The sequence below is a fragment of the Lipophrys pholis genome (genome assembly GCF_963383615.2).
Source record: "Lipophrys pholis genome assembly, chromosome: 11".
Lineage (NCBI taxonomy): Eukaryota > Metazoa > Chordata > Actinopteri > Blenniiformes > Blenniidae > Lipophrys > Lipophrys pholis.
Window position 1 is genome coordinate 1165804 of NC_137631.1, and position 21182 is coordinate 1186985.

The window sequence follows — 21182 nt, forward strand, 5'->3', positions numbered from 1 at the left end:
TGTACCGGAATATATTGCGCGGTGGAAACAAGGCTTAAAGGGGGGCCTCTTGCCAGAGTGTCTAGAAACATCCCTGGTTGCAGAACACTGACCTGTAGGAAAATACGTACCACAGATTTGAATAACAAAAACACAGAACGCTTGAAAAGAAAAGAAAAATGTCAGCTGCATTGGATTAGACCTTAGAAGTAGTTTTCCACTGTCGCTTTTCCATGCTGTTCTTCATAATATCATTGAAATTAACTTCACTTCCAGGTCTTGTACCACGTTGTCGTTATGACTGCAGACTGAGGTCTTGCCTAAGCGCTCTGCTATGGGACGCCCCACTATTTTCTACCTACAGAACTTTAGGATTTAGGATTTAGGAGATTTACACCCTCTATTTTTGGGCCAAGATGACTTTTACATGTATATAATTCATGTGGTTTAGTTAGAAAAGACAAACATCTAATATGGTCCGCATCCTTTAATCTCAAAGTGTCCACAACGCAAAGAAATGAGATGAGTTGTTACCTCAAGTTAATGCGAGGGAACGAGTTACTATCAAGTTAACAACGTGAGGGAACGAGTTACTATCCTGCGGCCACTAATTCAATGAGCTTGTTCCCTCTGGTTTTAACTTGAGGTGATGACATTTTTTCTCTATGGCCACTCAGGGGCTCCTTTTTAAAATATTTGCCTTGATTTTTCTTGGGGGGGGTGAAACCCCCCAGGCTAAGTGTCAGTATGCTAGAATGATCTATTATTGTTAATGACTAATTAAGGACTGGGACATAGCGTTTGTGTCCAAGATGGCGGTCAGTCCGACGCCGCCCTGCCCCCCCTCCCCCCTCCTCCCCGCCCCCCCTCCCCTCTCTCTCCTCGGACGTCAGGCTAACTTCACTAACTTCATACTACTTTACCAACATGTCTTATCTGAAGCACATTGACCTCGAAAACTTCAAGTCCTGGCGAGGAAAGCAGCTCATTGGGCCTTTCATGCGTTTTAACTGCATCGTGGGGACAAACGGCTCCGGTAAACGTCGTTTCTCTGATTTATTTTTGAAATATTACGGGAGTTCATTTGAGCGGTTTGACAGTTAGCTTAGCGGCTACATCGCGCCTTTTCACGAATTAAAAAAAAAAGTTCAAATATGTTTTAATTACGGAATTTCTCCTGCTGGTTTATCATTTAAAACACCTGTAATGTTGTGTAACACTTGTATTAGTAACTGGTTTTAATGGATTTGGAGGGAAATTGATGACGATGATGAAGATGATGATGATGATGATGATGATGATGATGATGATGATGATGAAGAGGAGTCCCTCCAGGTAAGTCCAACCTGATGGACGCCCTGAGCTTCGTGATGGGGGAGCGGGCCGCGGCGCTGCGGGTCCGGCACCTCAGCGACCTGATCCACGGAGCCCACGTGGGGCGGCCGGTGTCCCGCACGGCCCGCGTGACGGTGCGGTACTGCGACGAGGAGGACCGCGAGACCGAATTCAGCAGGAGCATCAGCGGTCAGTCCTCTGTCCACCGCACCGAGCCACACATCCAGCACACCCCCGCCTGAAGGTCCACCGACCTCTCACTGTAATGGAGGACATGTGGTCCAACCAGCCTGGAGGACATCACGTCACGGTGGATTTGTAAAAACCTGTTTCATACAGCAGCTATAGGACAAGCTGATTGGACTTTATGTTGAGATTGTAGTAATTTTCAGTTCGGTTTTGAGAAAATATAGACATTTTTTATCACAAATACTCTGAGCTACAACAGAGAAGAACCCAGAAGTTTAAATGTGATAGTTATTATGGTACGATTCTACCCACTCCAGGTTAAATGGACTAAAACCAGCAGCAGCACAATATTTAGAACAAGAGCAACCAGAGTTCTGAGTGGGGGTCGACATGGACACCAGGAAATTACACATGTCCCACGTCCAGGTCAACTGCTTTTATTCATTTATTTAGCTTGATGATCACGTGATTTCATTTCACGATTTGAAAGAACGCGAGACAAGACAATATACTGTATATTGCAAAATTAAAAATTTCTATTAGAACAATTATTTTGATCCAGATCACCACTAAAATTTAATGCTTTCTTCCTTTGATCAAAACGCACCTTTGTGCCGATGAGCGACGATTCACTCATTGGTTTGTGAGATTTCTTGTTAACAAACACAGACAAATAAAAGCAGAGGATTTTATTATCTGCCTGGCGGAGGTCATTAAAATCTGATCAGATCTGCTATTAAATCAAAAGAGCCAGAGGGAAATGTGAGCGGCGCCAGATGAGCTCAGGTTTAACAGTGATGAAGTGTGTTTCTAGTGTTTTTTTATATTTTTTTGTCATTGAACTTTTCATTTGAAAAACGAAAACACAGAATAAACATGTTTGCTCATACTTTTGTGGCTTTAAAAGTGTTGAAAGGTGAAATGAATTAACTTCAATAAATGAATTAACAGAAAGCGAAAAAGAAAAGGGATAATTTTTACAAATCGAATATATTCACCACCATCCAGGTATTACTTATCTTGTACACAATTATCCAGACTTGCAATAACAAGAAAAGCAATCGTAATAATTACAAATGAACATATAATAGAATTAAAGACAAACAATAATAATTATAATATAAATCCACCTGACTGTATTTATTCCCTGCGATCAGCACCTTAAAGTAAAAAAAACCCAAAACAAATGGTAACCATGATTTGTGACGCTGATAATAATTAATGTTAAAGACTGAGCTTGCCTCATACATGTACGTATAAGTGGGTCGGAGAAAAAGAAAGAAAGGAGAAGAGAGGGTTGTATTAGTTTTTGTATTTTGAAGTCAGAATCATGCGTCAGATGCACTGAGAGGAAAAGAGGCTTCATTTGATCAGCTGCTGTTCACGTCTGCCTGAACGTCTCCTCGCTGTTTTTCAGGCGACGCCTCTGAGTATCGCATCAACGACGTTCACGTCACTTTCGCCAAATACTCTGAAGAACTGCAGAAGATCGGGATCGTAACCAAAACACAGAACTGCCTTGTGTTCCAGGTAAAATGCCGCCACAACACCACCCCAATGCATTTTACATAGATATCCAACATACATTCAACATTTGACACAAAAAAAAGAAAAAAAAACAATGACTTAGTTCATGAACAGGATCAAAATCTGAAGGAAGTATTCATGAGGCTCTTGAATCTGATGCTCGTGGGAAGAAAAAAACTCATTTCTTTTTTATAAAAGCAAAATGAGAACACAGTGAGGAAGAACGGTTTCTGATGGGTCAGATTGAGTGCTTGTCCTCAAGCTCCAGCAGTGAGAATGTGTAACTCTGAAGATGTTAAACATGATGTGGACCAGACGCAAATATTGTGGTCAAAAGCTAAAAGACGCTGGTGCAAGAGAAACAATTATAACTAAGATACACAAAATATATAACATACCTCACCTGAGAAATGTGACTGAGGATATGATACATGAATGAATACCTTGTTAAAGTAACGTTCACTTTTGGTCAAAGTGGTTTACGGGTGCGATTTAAAGATAAATTCTGATCAGCATGTATGAATCAAAGCCTAAGTGAAGAGATGAGAGAATTCCTGGTGAGGAGCCTGTTGTTCCATGTATTTCCCACCAGGGGGCAGTGGAGTCCATCGCCTTAAAAGACCCAAAGGAGAGGACCAAGCTGTTTGAGTACATCAGCCAGTCCAAGGACTTTGCTGAGCAGTACCACATGAAGAAACAGGCTCTGCAGAAGGCCCAGGAGGACAGTCAGTTCCACCTCAACAAGAAGAGGTCTGTCACTGCGGAGAAGAAGCAGGTGTCCCAGGAGAAGCTGGAGGTAAGGAGAAGTGATGTGTCTGCCCTAAAGGCCCTCGTCACATGTCAGAGACCATGTGGCTCCTAACAGTCCGTGAGGTTTAGATATTGATCATCTCGTTTCAATCAGACTGTTTACCAACAAATCATCTCTCTGCTGCGTTCTCTATGCAGAAGAGAGTAACCACCAAAACCCTGAAACAGACATGATTCTCTTCTACTGAACTTCTTCAGGAGCTAAATGCTTCTGGACTGAGACCGGGAAATACACTAAACTACATGAAAAATACACACATCCATTCAGGTTTCATTCAGTGTCATCCATCCCTCATCCATCCATCCATCCATCCATCCATCCATCCATCCATCCATCCATCCCAGTTCAATCTAGAGTTTGGAGCACACTATATTTGGATTACATTGATTTTAGTTTCCAACACTTTCCTGAAGAACCTTCAGACTAGATTGTTCTGTGTTGGCGCTCAGGTTTTAATGGGTTTTAGGTTCAATGTCTTTTTTTTCGGTCTCTGCTTTGCCAAAACACCACAGTGATTCCAAACACTGGTAGACATTCACACTTTCACAAACTCATGAAAACAATATTCCGTGTCTCACAATGTGTCCTGTCATGTTTTTTCTTTCAAACTTCAGCGGAGGTAAACAACCTCCTGCGATCTCTGACTCCAGAGGTGTTTCACACCTCCCTGCTCTCTCGTCCGAGGAGAGGAGGAAGTGTGTTCAGTGGCGTCTTTCCCTGACCCTCCTGCTGATTCCTCCCCTCTCCCCCTGGTTTCCAGGCCCAGAACTACCAGGCACTGGTGGACGATCTGGATCAGAACCGTCTGCAGCTGAGCCTCACTGAGCTCTACATTAACCAGCAGTCCATCAACGCTCTCCATGAAACTCTGACGGAGAAGCATCTCGCCGTATCCGGCAGAAAAGCAGAGCTGGAGATCTGGGAGCACAAAGTCAGATCCCAGAAGAAAGAACAAGGACGCCTCACCAGAGAGCTGCAGCACATGGAGAAGGAGACCAAGTGAGCTTCTGTGTGGTTCGGGAACATTTAGCTTCTCCATTGATAAAAAAAAAAAAAAAAAAGTTTATCATTCAGTTCTCACATTCTAATGCTGCATTTCAATTAAACCGTGATGAATTCTATTCCACTCTGTCCCAGCTCCCAGGACCATGTCCTGTCCCAGGCTCGCTCCCTGTACATCAAAGTTAAAGTGAACACGTCTCACCACATGAAGAAGGCTGTTGAGGCCCACGGAGCCCTGAAGAAGACTCAGAGGCAGCTGCTTGTGAAGGAGCAGGAGCTGGAGGAGGGCCGGCAGGAGGTCGCCGGGCTGGAGAGGGCGAGGAGGGCGTACGAGCAGCAGGTCCTGGAGGAGCAAGCTGCCCAGAGGAGCGACGTCCAGCTCAACCAGGATCAGGTGACACTGCCTGTACGTTTCAGTGTTGCCGAAAGGGAAAGAGAAGAACCTCATTGTGAGCGTTTGTGTCGTTGTCGTCGTCACAGTCAGAGCGATACGAGGAGCTGAAGGAGCTGGTCAGAAAGCAGGCGGCCGTCCTCAGTCAGCAGGTGGAGAAGCTGCACTGGGAGCTGCAGGCCGACTACGAGCAGATGGCGTTCGACCGGCGCCGCAAGAAGGAAATGCAGGTCCTGTCCTCCACGCATTCCTGCTGCCAATCAACACGCAGAGATTAAACAGTCCGTACGTCACATCTTCTGTAGGCTGCCATCAGGAACCACCAGAGTCGGCTGGAAGATGTGACGAGCAGAGCGGAGAAGCTGGAGGAGTACAACAACACCTGCAGGTCTGTGACCCGTGTGAGACCAACCTGTTGTCCAGAGGTCAGAGGTCAGAGGTCGTGCTGAAGCCTCGATGTGAGAGCATTCGCAGAAACCACTTCTCTCTCAGGCGGGCGTGGAGGTGCTAATGCTTTTACCTCCTGTAGGCTGGACTATTGTAACGTCCTGTTCCCTGGTCTCCCCCAAAAAACTTTATCAACACTCCAACTACTTCAGAACTCTGCTGCACGAGTGCTGACGAGGACCAGAGGGCGGCCCACATTACGCCTGTTTTAAAATCACTGCATTGGCTCCCTGTTCGCTTCCCCGTTCTTTTGTTAGTTTTTAAGTGTCTTAACGGTTTTAATCTGGCCTACTTTTACCATATGGAGCCTCACGGGCCCTGAGGTCCTCTGGCGACGGCCTTTTATTTGTGCCTCAAACCAGGACCAAGACCCCCGGGGGGGTGGGGGGCTGCATTCAGCTCCTCTGGACCCCGTCTGTGGAACAGCCTGCCAGGGAGCCTCAGGGCTGCAGAGTCCACTGAGGTTTTTAAAAAAAGGTTAAAAACTCACCTTTTTAATCAGCTTTTAAATGATTTTTATATATGTGTATATGTATATATATTTATTTATCTACTTTATTATTTATTTATCTTCTTTTATCTGGTTGTTAACTGAATCTTTTATCTCCAGTGGTTCCTCTCAGGGGGCGCTACGCTGGTGGTGGCCACGTTCCCCCCTGGAGGGACGTTCTCGTGGGTTCCCCCCGTCCCGGGAACCTGGTTGGTCCCCCACGTATGTTGTGGGACTCGCCGGTCTGCCTGGGCCGGGGGGATCTGTGGGGCAGCGCCCCCTGTGGTTAGAGGCTGTACTACTCCCAGTGTGGACGGCCCCCAAATGTGTCCCTTTCCTCACCTTAAGTCCTCAGTGTCCTGCCATGTCTCCATACCACTAGTGTGTGTGTGTGTGTGTGTGTGTGTGTGTGTGTGTGTGTGTGTGTGTGTGTGTGTGTGTGTGTGTGTGTGTGTGTGTGTGTGTGTGTGTGTGTGTGTGTGTGTGTGTGTGTGAGTTCATTTTATCTATTGTATCTTTGCACTGTTTTTAATCATGTTAAGCACTTTGTTATAAAAGTGTTTTACAAATAAAGTCGATTGATACGGGTAGAAAAAAAAGCACCTCATTTAAAACTACGTCAATAAATATTCCCGAAGCAGCAGTTACATAGCAGGATGGCTCAATTTATTCCAATAGGTTCTGTAAAAAGGTTATTTTTTCAAAAAAAGAATAACGGGGATATGAAAAGCATCATTATTTGTTTTCTCTGCCGAGTGATGCGATGCAGTTTTGAACTCCCACAAGCAGTGAAGCAAAAGAAGGAAGTTATAAAAGTAAGAAACATATCTCAGTGTTACAGAAAATAAAACCACGGAATGGGAGATGCTGTGTCACAAAGGTAAAGCTGTGGACAACAGAACACAACAGAAAGCTTTATAAAAATATACAACACAGGAAATATGGTGATCAAGAACATTGTCCTCTTAGAAACGTCCTGCAGCTTCACTCCAGAGATCCTCCTGTAGAACCTCTGTCCCTCCCCGGAAGAACCTGGAGCAGAGACACACTGGTTGGTGTCAGTTCATGGAGCAATATATTATTATTACACCATCAAATGATCTCTGTCATATTGAGAAAGTATCTTCATGGGAGTGTTGTGATATCATTTTTCATCTCATTCAAGTGTTCCTGAATGTGTGAAAACTTTAATGTCATGATGTGATCATGATCTCTAACTCTGACTAACATGGAGCATTTTCAATACTGGACTTTTACAGAATATCAGACAAGGGCCGGACGATTATGGCCAAAATATTAACAATGACTATTTTGATTGATGTTGAAATCACGATTAATAAAACAAGATCATACTTTGTTTTCATTGATTATTTATTGAACCACAAGTTACAAGAACAAAACAAGTAACTTAATAATATGTTTAAATAGGAATAGCAATAAAAAACTATAAATAAAAATAAATACCCAAAAAGCATGCACTTTTGTAAAACTTGCAAAATTTAAATAAATCAAACTGCAAAAAAAACAAAAAGTTTTTTCTAAAACCTTTTTTAAACCCAAAAGCAGCTCGGCCACGTAGTTCTATAGCGACCGCCGTGTGCTGGGATGAAACAACGCAGTCATGCTGCTTCTGCAGTGCGTCAATAATTCCATTGTCTGATTCAGGTCGTCTCTGGACAAACATCGTGAGCAGGAGGGGAAGCTGAGCGCTGAGCTGGCGCGAGGCCGCCGGCGCCACCAGGAGGTGAACCAGGAGCTGGGCCGGGTGATGGAGGAGCTGGGCAACGCCCGGCTGGCCAGCCAGGAGAGCAAACGGCAGCTGCAGCGCAACGAGCTGATGGAGAAGCTCCGCAGGCTCTTCCCACAAGATGTGGTGAGAACAGAGGAAGCGGCACCTCCATGGATTAATCACAGAAAGATTATTATACATGTTACTTTCTCCGCCTGGGTAGTCTTCATCATTTGTCGTCGGCCTCATTCCATTTTGATTTGCTCTCGTTCATGTCGACCAAAAGTCCTTCACTTTTTGAGTTTCTTTTTTCCAGGAATTATTAAAATAAGCTAAATTCCAATGTGCAGAACTTGAACAGAGCATTTGAAGTCATCTAGTAAATAATGAAACACATTTTGGTATACACACACAGACCCTGAAACCAACCATTCAGGAATCCTCCTCTGCTGTTTCAGTCACAGTGTCCTGAGCTACTGGGACTAATTTACCTCCCAAACGCTAAAGCCAACGTTTCCTTTAGTCTCCTGGTCACATTTCTCGCCTTCGTAGAATCCGGCCTTTTCATTTGTTCTCTGCTTCTTTAAATCCAAAGCGATTTCTCACGTTCTGATATCAAACGCCAACGCGTACAGCAAGTGAGCAGGTGGTGGAAGGAAAAAGAAAACAACAGATCATATTTCCTTTAGTCGTTTCCCTGAGCTAGAATGAGGGATTTGATCAAAGTCTTTATCTTTTGTTTGCCCGTCCCAGTCGGTGTTTGGTCTGGTGGAAGAACAGATCGCATCAATGAAATGAAAACGGCTCGGTCTCTTTTCCTCCTCTTTCTTGAGAAAAAAAGAAGAGAAAATAAAACAAATAGAAGAAAAGATGAAGAACAAAAGGGAAATAAAGCAAAAAAAAGAGGAAACACAAAGAGAAAAGAATTAAAAGGAGGGAAAAAAATGAAAATAAACCAAAATAACAGGAAAAGACGAAGAGAAAATAGAATTTTTTTTTAATAAAACAAAAAAGAGGAAAAGAGGAGAAAATAAAATGAGAAAAAAGAAAAGCGAAAGAGGCGGAGTCAACCTGTTGGTGTGTGTGGGGGGGTGGGGGTGGAGGGGGGGGATCACCTCCTAATTGGAGCTGTTTCCTGACCCATGTGTGTCCCAGTATGGCCGCCTCTCTGACCTGTGCAGCCCCGTCCACAAGAAGTACCAGCTGGCCGTCACCAAGGTCTTCAGCCGCTACATCAGCGCCATCGTGGTGACGACAGAGAAAGTGGCCCGAGACTGCATCAGGTTCATGAAGGCGGAGCGAGCGGAGCCTGAGACCTTCCTGCCCGTGGACAACCTGGCCGTGAGTTTAGTTCACACACCTTCGGCCGTGGACCTCGGGGCTCTGCTCTCGTCTCTGACGTGGTTCCTGCCCGTGCAGGTGAGTCCTCTGTGCGAGAGACTGAGGGAGCTGCGCGGCGCCAAGCTGGTGGTGGACGTGGTGCAGGTGAACGCCGCTGCTGCAGCAGGGGAGCAGCTCAGGAAGGTGGTGCAGTTTGTCTGTGGCAACACTCTGGTGTGTGAAAGCATCAAGGAGGCGCGGAGCGTGGCCTTCGACAGAGGAGATCGTCACAAGGTGGGCTCAGTCCCCCCAGCGGGAGACGTTTGTGGTTTTAACTCCCAACAAGGGAGTGACTCCTGTTTGTCCGTTAGACGGTGGCGCTGGACGGGACCATGTTCTCAAAGTCCGGGGTGATTTCTGGAGGCTCCAGTCACCTGCGGACCAAAGCTCGCTGCTGGGACGAGAAGGACGTGACGCTGCTGAGGGAACAGAAGGAGCAGCTGACCGCTGAGCTGCGCGTGAGTCAGCAACGAATCACACTTCAACAGCAGCAGCAGCACCTCGTTTCACATTTGGTTTCATATCAATACCACGTCAGGTTTCAGCTCCTCCATGTTGGATGTCATCATAAGAACCAGTGTCGTCCACTGGCTGCTATTAGACTTTACTTTTCCAGTAAGTACGCAAGTAAACTAATTTTATATCAGTTGCCTCAGTCGTGCCTGCCCACAAACATCCTCGAGATTCAAGACATTTATTTGCAATTTGTGCACAGAAACCGACAGTTTAGGCACCGAGGACTTCTTGCAAGTAGAGTTAAAACACAAATAACTGTCAAGTCGACACTCTACAAGAGTGATTCAAAAAATAAATACAAAGGAAAAAGGAGCCCGGATGCTGCAGCTGAGGCACAAACATCCTTCCAATAGTCCTTAAATATATACACACACACACACACACATACACACACACACACACACACACACACACACACACACACACACACACACACACACACACACACAGGGAAATCTTTTTTCCATTTAGTGCCGTCAGTCTCACTGTCCGGGAAGCAAACTGATGTGAGAAGGTGTTTTGTGTGTGAAGATACTGTGATGCTCTCCTGTGTCTGAGGTTGTAGCTGCAGTGTTGAGGCTGAGCTGGATGGAGAGTCTCTGGTGATGCATTATGGAGTCCATGCACTGAAGCTTTGAGACTCATTCTTTATGGCGGTTTGGTGGTGGGTGATTGGAAAAATATAGGGACAAACGGGTCGTTGTGTCGTTCCGGTAGTTCGTGGCTTCGTGTGATGTTGTTAAGGTTGTAGCCTTCAAGTTTCTGAGAGCATGTCCTGCTTCCAGCATTTTTTCATTTTAAATGACCTTAAAGCAAACGTTGCAGTTTATTCCTGCGGATTTTGAAACTGTTTCAACCGTTGGACAAAGTGGCGCCGCTCGAAATAACGTCAAGCAAATTCACGGCCAAGACAGCAAGATACACGAATATCAAACTGAAACTCAGGAAAATCCTATTAAACATACAGTCACATATTTATCGTATTCATGACGAGGCAAATACATTTTATTCAAGCTTTTCTCTTGGTAAACTGAAAACCTGTGAATTCAATACATCAGTACCATGTACTGCAACCACAATATTCAGAAATTTGATTTAAGTACTATGAGTATGATCTGTGGTTTTTATATATTTTTCTTCTCCAAACCTTTTGGTGTGTGTGTGTGTGTGTGTGTGTGTGTGTGTGTGTGTGTGTGTGTGTGTGTGTGTGTGTGTGTGTGTGTGTGTGTGTGTGTGTGTGTGTGTGTGTGTGTGTGTGTGTGAGACAGGATTTAGTGAAGCTGCAGAGAAAAGAGTCGGACCTGAAACACGTCACAGCTCAGATTCAGGGAGTTGAGACTCGCCTCAAATACTCCGGAGCTGAGTGGGACAACCTGCTGAAGAAGTACATCCCTCAATGTCAAGCAGTGAGGGACACGGACACACACACACACACACACACACACACACACACACACACACACACACACACACACACACACACACACACACACACACACACACACACACACACACACACACACACGTTAACATCTGCCAACGCTTCTTTTTCCAGGAGATTTCTCAGCTGCAGAGTGAGCTGGTGAACCTGGACGCCCACATTCAGATGCAGCAGGACAGCGTGAAGGGGAAGGAAGTGGAGATGAACGCAGTGAAGCGCCAGGTGGAGCAGGTGTGTTTGTTTGAGGCCGGCGCCAGTCTGTCCTGTTTCAGTCCGTCTGGTTGGTCTTCATCACATGTGGTCATCCCGTTTTGATAGAGTCTGGTTTTAGTTGACTAAAAGTCTGATGTCAGTCTTTATCTTTGTCCGGGAATACAGTTTATTTTAACCTTAGTTTTATCTCCGGATAAATTTTACATTTTAATAATTTTTTTAAGCAGTTTACATTGAACAAAAATCTAACAGTAAATCTTTTTTTCACACATTTTCTCTCATTCTTATGATAAAAACACTGTTCATGACTTCTGTCTGCAGAAATCCTGTGGTATTGATGCTGCCATAGAATATATTTGGACATAGAGTGATTTGAATCTGAATATTTCTATGCAGATAGTTGTGGCTCATTACTGCGACACTGTGGTAGCTGCCAAAACAGATTGGTTGGGAAAAACAAACAAACAAACAAAACTGTAAAAATGTGTTATTAGCCAACTAATCGATGACGAGATTAGTCGACAACTAATAACAACTATAATTGATTAGTTGTTTCAGCTCTAGACAATTGACTAAACAATGTGTGACAATGGTCTTGAACCTGCGACACTTCACTGCAGCGATGCACAGCCAAGACAACACTTTGGATAGCTAACAAAATGGAAGAGCCGCGGCTGCTCTGCTACAGACACTCACCTGTGTTTTTACTCTGCGTTCAGATGGAGGACTTGGTGTTTTCAGACTTCTGTGCTGAGATCGGAGTGAGCAGCATCAGAGAATACGAGCAGCAGCACCTGAAACAGGGAGCAGAGCAGGACAGAAAGAGGTGTGTGCGTGCGTGTGTGCGTGCATGCGTGCGTGCGTTCTACGTATTCACATCCCTTCACAAACCTTTTCCTTCAGGCTGGAGTTTCAGAGTCAGTGCACTCGCCTTAATGCAAAGCTGGAATATGATGAAGACCAGCTTGAGCAGCAGAGGAAGAAGCTCCAGAAGATAGAAGATAGCATCAGTGGGGAGGAGAGACTCATCGCAGAGCAGAGAGAGGTCATTATCACGAGCTCTGATCAATAATCCGCCTCTAAAGAAGTCGCAGCACTCCTCACCCGACGGGGCGTCAGTTCCCTGAGGGTTGAGGATTTAGTTTACACTCTGGTGGTTGCTGAGGTTTTCAGCGCAGTGATGTTGTTTGTTGCCTGCAGGAGGAGAAGAAGCTGCTGAAGGTGGTGGAGGAGGCCGAGGACAAGCTGCTGGAGCTGAAGAACCAGGCCACGTGTAAGAGGAGCCAGGTGGCAGCTGGGAAAGCCGAGCTGGACCAAAAGATTCAGGGGCTTCAGGGGATCAACAAGTATGTAGCTGAGCTGGTGTCACGGTTCAGGCTGCTGCTGCTGAATGTTCCTTTAGAGTGAGAATGGTGAATCATCCTTTAGAGTGAGAATGGTGAATGATCCTTTAGAGTGAGAATGGTGAATCATCCTTTAGAGTGAGAATGGTGAATGATCCTTTAGAGTGAGAATGGTGAATGTTCCTTTAGAGTGAGAATGGTGAATGATCCTTTAGAGTGAGAATGGTGAATGTTCCTTTAGAGTGAGAATGGTGAATGATCCTTTAGAGTGAGAATGGTGAATGATCCGGCGGCTGGGGATTCCTCTGTTGTGAAGGACTGGCTGGAGTTTGGAGAATATGTCTCCAACGTGCTCAGAGGACAAGGAGGAACTTTATCTTCCTGCAGATGATGATGATGATGACGATGATGACGATGGTGATGACGACGACCTTGGTTACCTCACTCTGCAGCAGCAGTCTGTCGCTGGAGGTTCTGCAGATTTTATAAAACTTCAGCTGAAATGGCACAATTTTAATTTACTGCGAGACTTAAATGTGAAGGAGGAACTTGCAAACCTGAAGTGATTTTTAATTAGTGACCTTGATGTCATCTGAAAATAAAGTTGGCTGTAGCGTTTTCCTGATGACAGTAGTTCAGAGAGTTCATGGAGAGGATGTGAGGAATCAGTGTCCTGCTCCTGCAGCGGGTCTGGAAGAGTTCTGGGACAGAGGAGAGGGAAACTCCTCTGCAGGGCTTTTCTGTCCGACACACAGCAGCTGGAATCACACTGACCATGAGCGTGATCGTCCTGCTGACCCGTTGTGATGCGCTGGAAGCTGAGACGTGTCCGGCAGTGGAGGGACTGACAGGCTTGGTGTTGTTTTGTTGTCAGAGAGCTGGTGAAGCTTCAGCGGGAGGTGATGTCAGCGGAGAGCGCCTTGGAGCAGAAACGTCTGGTCAGGCACAACATGCTGCTGGCCTGCAAGATTCAGGACGTGCCCATCGGCCTGCTGTCGGGGAACCTGAGTGAGATCAGCCAGGTGCAGGTAAGACACAGCAGGTGTGCAGGAGGTGGATCTGTGGATCCAGACTGACCCCAGGATCCATCTCTCCTCAGCTGGAAACAGACTCTGAAAGCACCGCCGCCACCATGGACATCTTTGAGAGGGAAGCCCAGCTGGTCATCGACTACTCTACCATAGAGTCAGGGCTCAGGGTGAGACTCGGAGCCGTCAGCACCCTGCATTCCTTCTGTTGTCACGCTACAGCGTGAATCACGTGTCTTCACAGAGAATGCAGAGCGAGGAGGAGATGGAGGCCCACCTGAAGCAGCTGAGGGACTCGGTCTCCTCCACAGAGGCGGTGCTGAACCAAACCACTGCCCCCAACCTCAAAGCTCTGGAGAAGATGACGGAGCTGAAGGAGAAAATACTGGGAGTGAAGGAAGGTATTGACTCAAAGAGAGTGTCCTGACTCCTCGGCTTGAAGTTCCTCGAGCAGAAAAGATCTTTAAAATATACTAAGAAGAGAATAAACCTAAACAAAACCATTTATACTCATTTTATCCTGCAGTTTCCTAAATCCATCACGCCAAAGTCCAGATGTTTACAGACAAACCAGAATCTGGATCCATCAAACTGTTGATGTTTCCTGACTGACGCCATCTTGGGAAACCTGCCGCAAGGCATTCTGGGATATCCAAGATGGCGTGGCGGCAGCTCCAGCCAGAATATCAACATTTGACCGATTCAGGGTGAAAATAAATCCAGACGTTCTCAGAGAAAGAGTCTTGAAGCCTCAAGAAACGTCTGAATGTAGTGAAAGTGATCGAGTGAGATCCGGTGTACAAAGGGGATCCTGCATTTTTCAATCTTTGGGCCTTTCTATGTCTGTAAGACGAATCGGGGATGATCGGCGAAATCTAAATTCTGGAAATACGCTTTTGTGTGTGTGTGTGTGTGTGTGTGTGTGTGTGTGTGTGTGTGTGTGTGTGTGTGTGTGTGTGTGTGTGTGTGTGAGATGAATTTCCTTCAGAAAGGTTTTGAGACTGACGTCAACAACTAGAACTCGATCCTAAACATTTAGATTTTTCCCGTGTGGATTCTTCTGATTCTTCTTCAGACGTTCTCCTGTGATGTGAACTGTGTTATGTGTATCTGTGCTCTGAGGCCTGAGCTTCCTCTCCCTCTCCCTCTCCCTCTCCCTCTCCCTCTCCCTCTCCCTCTCCCTCTCCCTCTCCCAGCCTTTGACGCCAGCACTAAAGCAGCCAGGAAGTGCACTCAGGAGTTCAACCAGGTCAAAGCGCAGCGCTTCCACCGCTTCAGTCAGTGTTTCGAGCACGTCTCCATCGCCATCGACCAAATCTACAAAAGACTCTGCAGGAACAGCAGCGCTCAGGTGAACCGTCGCAGCGTCTTCCTGGAGGTTTCTGCTCCCTGTACGGAGTCGTGTCTGTGATCGAACGACGCTGAAAACGAAATTAAATGGTTTCATATCCAGCGCTCATAGTAATACACAACATCTGAAATGTGACGTCTCTGCTATGAATCACTGTCAGTCTGCAAACCAACATGATGTTCGACTAAAGAGAAAATTATAATGAAATTTGTGTTGGAATATGAGAAGAACCAATATTACTGCACAATAATAGTTTTTTTCAACATAAATAAAAAAAAGTGCAATGTAACTATGACAAACTGTTGGGAGGCCTCCTTAATATAGGTTCCTACAGAACACTCTTATTGTTTGAAGGAACATTGGGTCAGTTGTAAAGCCAAAGCTTTGTCACGTCCCCTGAACTAGAAGTTGTGTTTGACTCCCCGCAGGCCATCCTGAGTGCAGACAACCCAGACGAGCCGTACCTGGGCGGCATCAATTACAGCTGCGTGGCTCCGGGGAAGCGCTTCATGTCCATGGACAACCTGTCCGGGGGGGAGAAGGCCATCGCTGCGCTCGCCATGATTTTTGCCATCCACAGGTACAACTGGAGGACGTTGGAGCAGCAGCCTCTCGGAAAGTCTCCTAGAGAACCTTTTATAATGAACCATATTGTGGTTCCCTCTCCGGGAATCACTCTTATTTTAAAAATGCTGTAGTTTAGTTTCATTGACAAATGTTCCAGTTGTTTACGTTTTAGAAGGAAAAACAGATTCTGTGCGGTCCAAAGTTTGACAGCGGCCATATTGGTTTACCAGTTTGTTCAACTTGCATAGATTCAGATTCATAGAGAACCAGTTTATCAACAACCGTGGACAAAATGTGCAAAAAAACCCAAAATAGTTTAACTAACGGCTTCAGCCACTCACCGAACGAGGCACAACGAGGCACAACGAGGCTCAACAAGGCTGCGTCTCCCTGCCTCTCCCTGCTTCGTTTTGCTGAATAAGACGTCCATACATTGACGCGGCGTCACGACCGCCGAGCTTACAAGGCGACCACGCAATGACCTGGCACTCTTAAAGGGATGATTATGTTCGGGGCTTTTTACCCGTGTTAATGAAAGTTGTCTGAGAAGTTTGTTTTCGTCTAAATGTGTTCATTTCTTTATTGGTTTGTATGTATTTGACCATCTTTTGGCAAAAACTGCTCATCCAAATTTCATGAAATCTTCAGGGATGATTTGTCATCATCTAATGACCAATATATTAGATTTTGGGACGTTAACGACTAAACGTTTCTGAATAAAACCTAGCTGACCTAGCTAGTTAGCATCTATATGAGCTAACGGCTAACATGCTGACGATGCTAACTTGGTTCTGGAAACAAATGTGGCGTTGGCGAAAGTCCGCGCTCTACCGAGTGTAGCTCTAGTTTTATGCTTTTATTGAACACAACTTTGTGTGAAAAAGAATCTGCGGACAGACTTTACATCTTTCTTGGATCTCAACTGTTTCTGTCTCTTCTTCTTGCAGGAACTAGAGTTTCTTTAGTTTCACGGTCTTTAGAAGGAGGTTTCTTTCTGTCGTACTGCCACCTGTCGACGTCAGCGTGACCGTTAACGCTCCTCACGATGCAGCTTCGCCTTGTTTGTGTCCTTCCTCGCAGCTTTCGTCCCGCTCCATTCTTCATCTTGGACGAGGTGGACGCTGCCCTGGACAACACCAACATCAGCAAGGTCAGACTCTGTTCCAACACGTGAGAATCAGCTTTAACAGCCACGGTTCCACAGAGGCAGGTTCTCTCATTTTGCTTCCACATTGATTTACATCCATACATCAGCCAGTCATGCATCCTACACCGTTTAATCCTGCCGCTGGATTTGATCCCTGCTTACCGGGCAAATTGATTTCTAAGTATTTTAACAACATGAAGGAATTTTCCACGGTGTGTTTTAGTAAAGTTGAAAGTAATTGTTGGTACAGTCCTACGCCGTACATCATGTGACAATGGTCTGTGGTCGGTTGGTCCAGTGGTGGTTCCAGATGTAACCCAGGAGGGTGTAGGTCAGAGCTCTGCGCCACGGACTGTTTGGAGCAACATGGTTTTTCTGCAGAGCGGCAGGACGACGTTAAGAGCCGGGATGGAGTGACGGAATTTGAAGCATTTTTCAAAATAAAACCATCAATCAAGTTGGAGCCCGGTGCCAGTCAAAAACCCAATGGTTGGCGACCCCTGCTGGAAATATAGTGAAATACAGTGATTCTCTTCATTATCAATGTGAAGTACGTCACATAAACATGACCGGCTCATACCTGAATAATAAACGTTTAATAACTTGTGGTACACGACAGATATTCAGTAGTCGATGACGAGTGGTCGACGGTTGCAGCCATCACGGTAACCATGGTGATGTTTGGAGGGAAGTCTGTTTGTGCTGGTGTGACTGCAGTTGTTGGCCGCCGCTTCGGTTGCAGGTGACCCGCTTCATCCGAGACGAGTGCAGCAGGAAGATGCAGATCATCGCCATCTCCCTGAAGGAGGAGTTCTTCTCCCAGGCCGACGCCCTGCTGGGAGTTTACTCCGACGTAAGAGTAATGGTAACGGTAACATCGGCTGGCGGTCGCAGGCTCGAAGTTCTGACGCTTTGCTCCCCCCCCCCCCAGTTTGATGAGTTCATGTTCAGCCGTGTTCTGACCCTGGACCTGCGGCCGTTTCCTGTGAAGGACGAGAGCTGCAGCGAGTCCAGAGGAGACGGACCTCCGAACAGCGAAGTGGAGCCGTGAAGCCCTCGGTTAGTGTCCAGGACCTCAGCTGTTCCTCCATGTTCTCCTGTTCTCCATGTTCTCCTGCTCTCTGAGTCTCCACTCCGTCTTCGTGGTGGCGGGTTGTTTTCTGAGGGAAAAAGTTTCATGGGATTATATTAGTGCCTCAATCCGGAGCGCACACTGAAAGTTTAAGCACAGAAAAAAAAATAATAATCTGAGTAAACAAGAAAACACACATACATACACACTCACTGTGTTTTTCCCCTGGGTTCTGCTGCTCGCCCTCCTGCAGATACGCTCATCGACATTCTGTACGCGCTATGCTCTGCCTTCACACTGGCGCCACTCGGCACAGCGACACAAATGTGCCAACAAATCCCAGCCAATCACAGACTTGCACAGGGTCTTTCTGATTGGCTGATTAAATCCCATCGGGTGGATATTTGGGCCTCCTCTCGGAAGCGTTGTTAAAAACGAGACCTAAATCGACAGAGTTTTTGTAGTTTATGTTGGATTACGACCTGATTGGATAGAATCAGCCAATCAGAACAAGCTGGTACAAGTCTGATTTGAACCGACGATGCCAATAATCGCAAAAATATATGTTTTTGAGCGCAGAGTAGATTTTTCTTTGCTCAGATTAAGTCTTTCTTTGCTCAGATTAAGTCTTTTTCTGCTCAAGATTTCACACTGCGCTCTCAGGATTGTAGCACAAATATAATTCCACAGTTTGAACCTCAAGACGTTGACCTTTGTAGTTTGTGATTTCAAACATGACGTTCATTAAATCTGCATTACAGAAAATACGCTGTAAGGTTATTTTTCTTGCTCTTTCCTTTCATCTTCTACAATTTAAATTTTACAAAGTGAATTGGACCCTACGGTGGCCCAGAAGGGCCGACAGCACAACACAACAACCAAAAACCACATAGATATAAACATTTATATACGGATATATATACATACATGTGTGTGTGTAACTTTCATAGAGTATTTCTACACACACACATACATCATGGCTGAACATAAAATTAAACTGAATATGAATTTCATATGCTTTATGTTTTTTCAAACTAATTTTGATAATTTTCAAATACATTTGATTTAAAATAGATATTTTTTGACTTGCCCTGTCGTACCACTAGAGGGAGCTTGTGTACCAGCGGTGGTAGGCGGGCTGATTCCAGCATTACTTTATCAATATTGTTTTGCAGTACATATTGTAGTACACATAAAGTTCTATTTTTCTTCTTCTTTTAGGCCCCGTTTACAACGTTTCAAGTGAAAACGCATCGTTTTTGCATTTTTGTTTTAGAAAAGTTGCGTTTTCCCTGTTTCCACAGAGTCGGAAGATTTTCAAAAAGTTGTGTTTTCATTGACTTCGCGCACCGTCAATGAAAGTTTCCTGTTTCTGTGAAAACTTGACATTTGAGAAGAGAGCAATTGAGTGATGATCTTCGATTGTTTTTCTGTGTTGGTGCTGTGATGGACTGCCGACCCGTCCAGAATGTAACTTGACTCCACAACTTCAGATGGATGAAGTCTAATTAAAAATAGATGGACGTACAGATGTTTGTTCACTAAAAATATGAACTGGATGTCAAACTCCCTGACCTCCGGTAGACGACCTGAGCTTGAGGATAATCCAGATGCCACTCTACAAGGTAATTAAATGAACAAAGAAATTAAGGATAACTCTTCTACACAAAACTCAGGACTCAGTTCGAAGAATCAAACTTTGATTTCAACTTTAGTTTGATCTTTTTTAGTCGTACTTCTGAAGACACGAGGCCAGTCAGAGGAGGAGGTTGTCATGGTGGACGGTGGTTCCAGTTCATGGTTCATATTGATATCGGCTTGTTAAAATGCAAGACTGTGACATTTTACAACCACGGCCACATGTTTATTACTTTAACCATCACTGCCAAGGTCAATACTGAAATTCATTCATGAAACATTTACTCAAAGGGACAAAACATCTCGGGGTTTATTCATTTTTCATTCGTCTTTGTCAGATGAACTTGGTGCGTCAGATCGATGGAAAATAAAAACTTTCAGGTCATTTCAGAAATGTCCAGGAGGGATAAAGGAAACTGACAGTCACCAGTAATCACCAGTCGGAGTACAGAGCACTGACACGAGAGTGAAAAGTGACAAGGTGGGTGCAGCGATGTTCAGAAGCTTTATCTTTATGGAGGGGTTGTAGACGACTCAGGGCGGGGGAGGGGCGGGACGCTATCCAATGCGTTATAATGGCTCATCTAATTGGGGTGAAAACAGCGGTGATAGTATCCTGGCAATGAAGTTCAAAATAGATCAAAGAACTAGATGAAGAAACATTCGGACTGCCGGGAGGAGGCCAGAAACCAAACCCCAGATAAAAACCATCCCAGATATGATGATATGCTTCAAATGCTCGTCAGTAACTTTCACTGCTTAATCTCGCTGTGTTGGTTGGAAAACGGAACTCTTGAGAAAAGAAACTTACAGTGATAAAGAAAACAGAGAAATCCAATCGAGGCTCAAAGTTGAGGAATCGATTGGCAGAAGGTTCTGGAACAGCTGGACCTGGATCATCTACATTTACAATAACTGTTGTTATACACCAGTGAGGCTTATAGATGTTTTGTTTTTTTTCCTCTTCATGAGACATTTTCTGACGGATGTTCTACTCAGGAGGAACATCTTGTCCAAGATGTCGGGTGGTGTTGACTGTTGACAGTAAGGTGACCATGAAGAATGAGCTTTGTCATGGTGTGGGTTGTCTCACGATGCAGCAGCACGTGTCAAAGAATCACAATAAACCAGAGTGTGTTCGCGATCTCTGAACTCTTTGAAGTGTTTTCCTTTAACCTGGAGTCTCAGCTCTTATCAGACGGAGCTCAGAGATAAGATCACAATAGCCAAGATGATAAGACGTATTTTATTAAGAGTGTCTGACTTGTTATTCCGTGAGGCCGAACACCGTGTCCTCCTCACTTCCAGGAAAAAGAAACCTCTGTACTGCACTCAGTGATCATCCAGAGGAAGGTAAAAGATGTTGAACTTCTTCTTGTCTGTGACGGCTGGTCACTGGGTTGAAATCTGCTCTGCTGACTCCAGAAACCAACAAAACGAACCAACAGGAAGGAAAACCCACTTTTTTCTAATCAGAACTCTTCTGTCAGGTCAGAGATAGTGTGATGAGGAGTAGGGAAAAGTCACTTGGTCAGTCCGATAGTTGGTCAGTCAGTCAACAAACCAACCAACTCGTTGAACAACCA

At 45.2% G+C, this 21182-nt stretch overlaps 1 protein-coding gene across 1 annotated transcript; it reads left to right on the forward strand.

Annotated features, from left to right (window-relative positions):
- Nucleotides 1-906: 906 nt before the first annotated feature.
- On the forward strand, nucleotides 907-17937 carry smc1b (structural maintenance of chromosomes 1B; the record flags this gene model as incomplete). Its single annotated transcript, XM_080474756.1, has 25 exons — nucleotides 907-1015; nucleotides 1315-1503; nucleotides 2921-3033; nucleotides 3623-3826; nucleotides 4602-4840; nucleotides 4979-5237; nucleotides 5324-5464; nucleotides 5540-5622; nucleotides 7837-8044; nucleotides 9056-9241; nucleotides 9320-9514; nucleotides 9592-9738; nucleotides 11065-11202; nucleotides 11352-11468; nucleotides 12170-12276; nucleotides 12354-12495; nucleotides 12651-12796; nucleotides 13668-13821; nucleotides 13893-13991; nucleotides 14066-14222; nucleotides 15018-15172; nucleotides 15601-15752; nucleotides 16820-16889; nucleotides 17629-17739; nucleotides 17818-17937. 25 exons carry the CDS (start codon nucleotides 907-909, stop codon nucleotides 17935-17937), a joined length of 3741 nt encoding a protein of 1246 aa, XP_080330882.1.
- Nucleotides 17938-21182: the final 3245 nt, after the last annotated feature.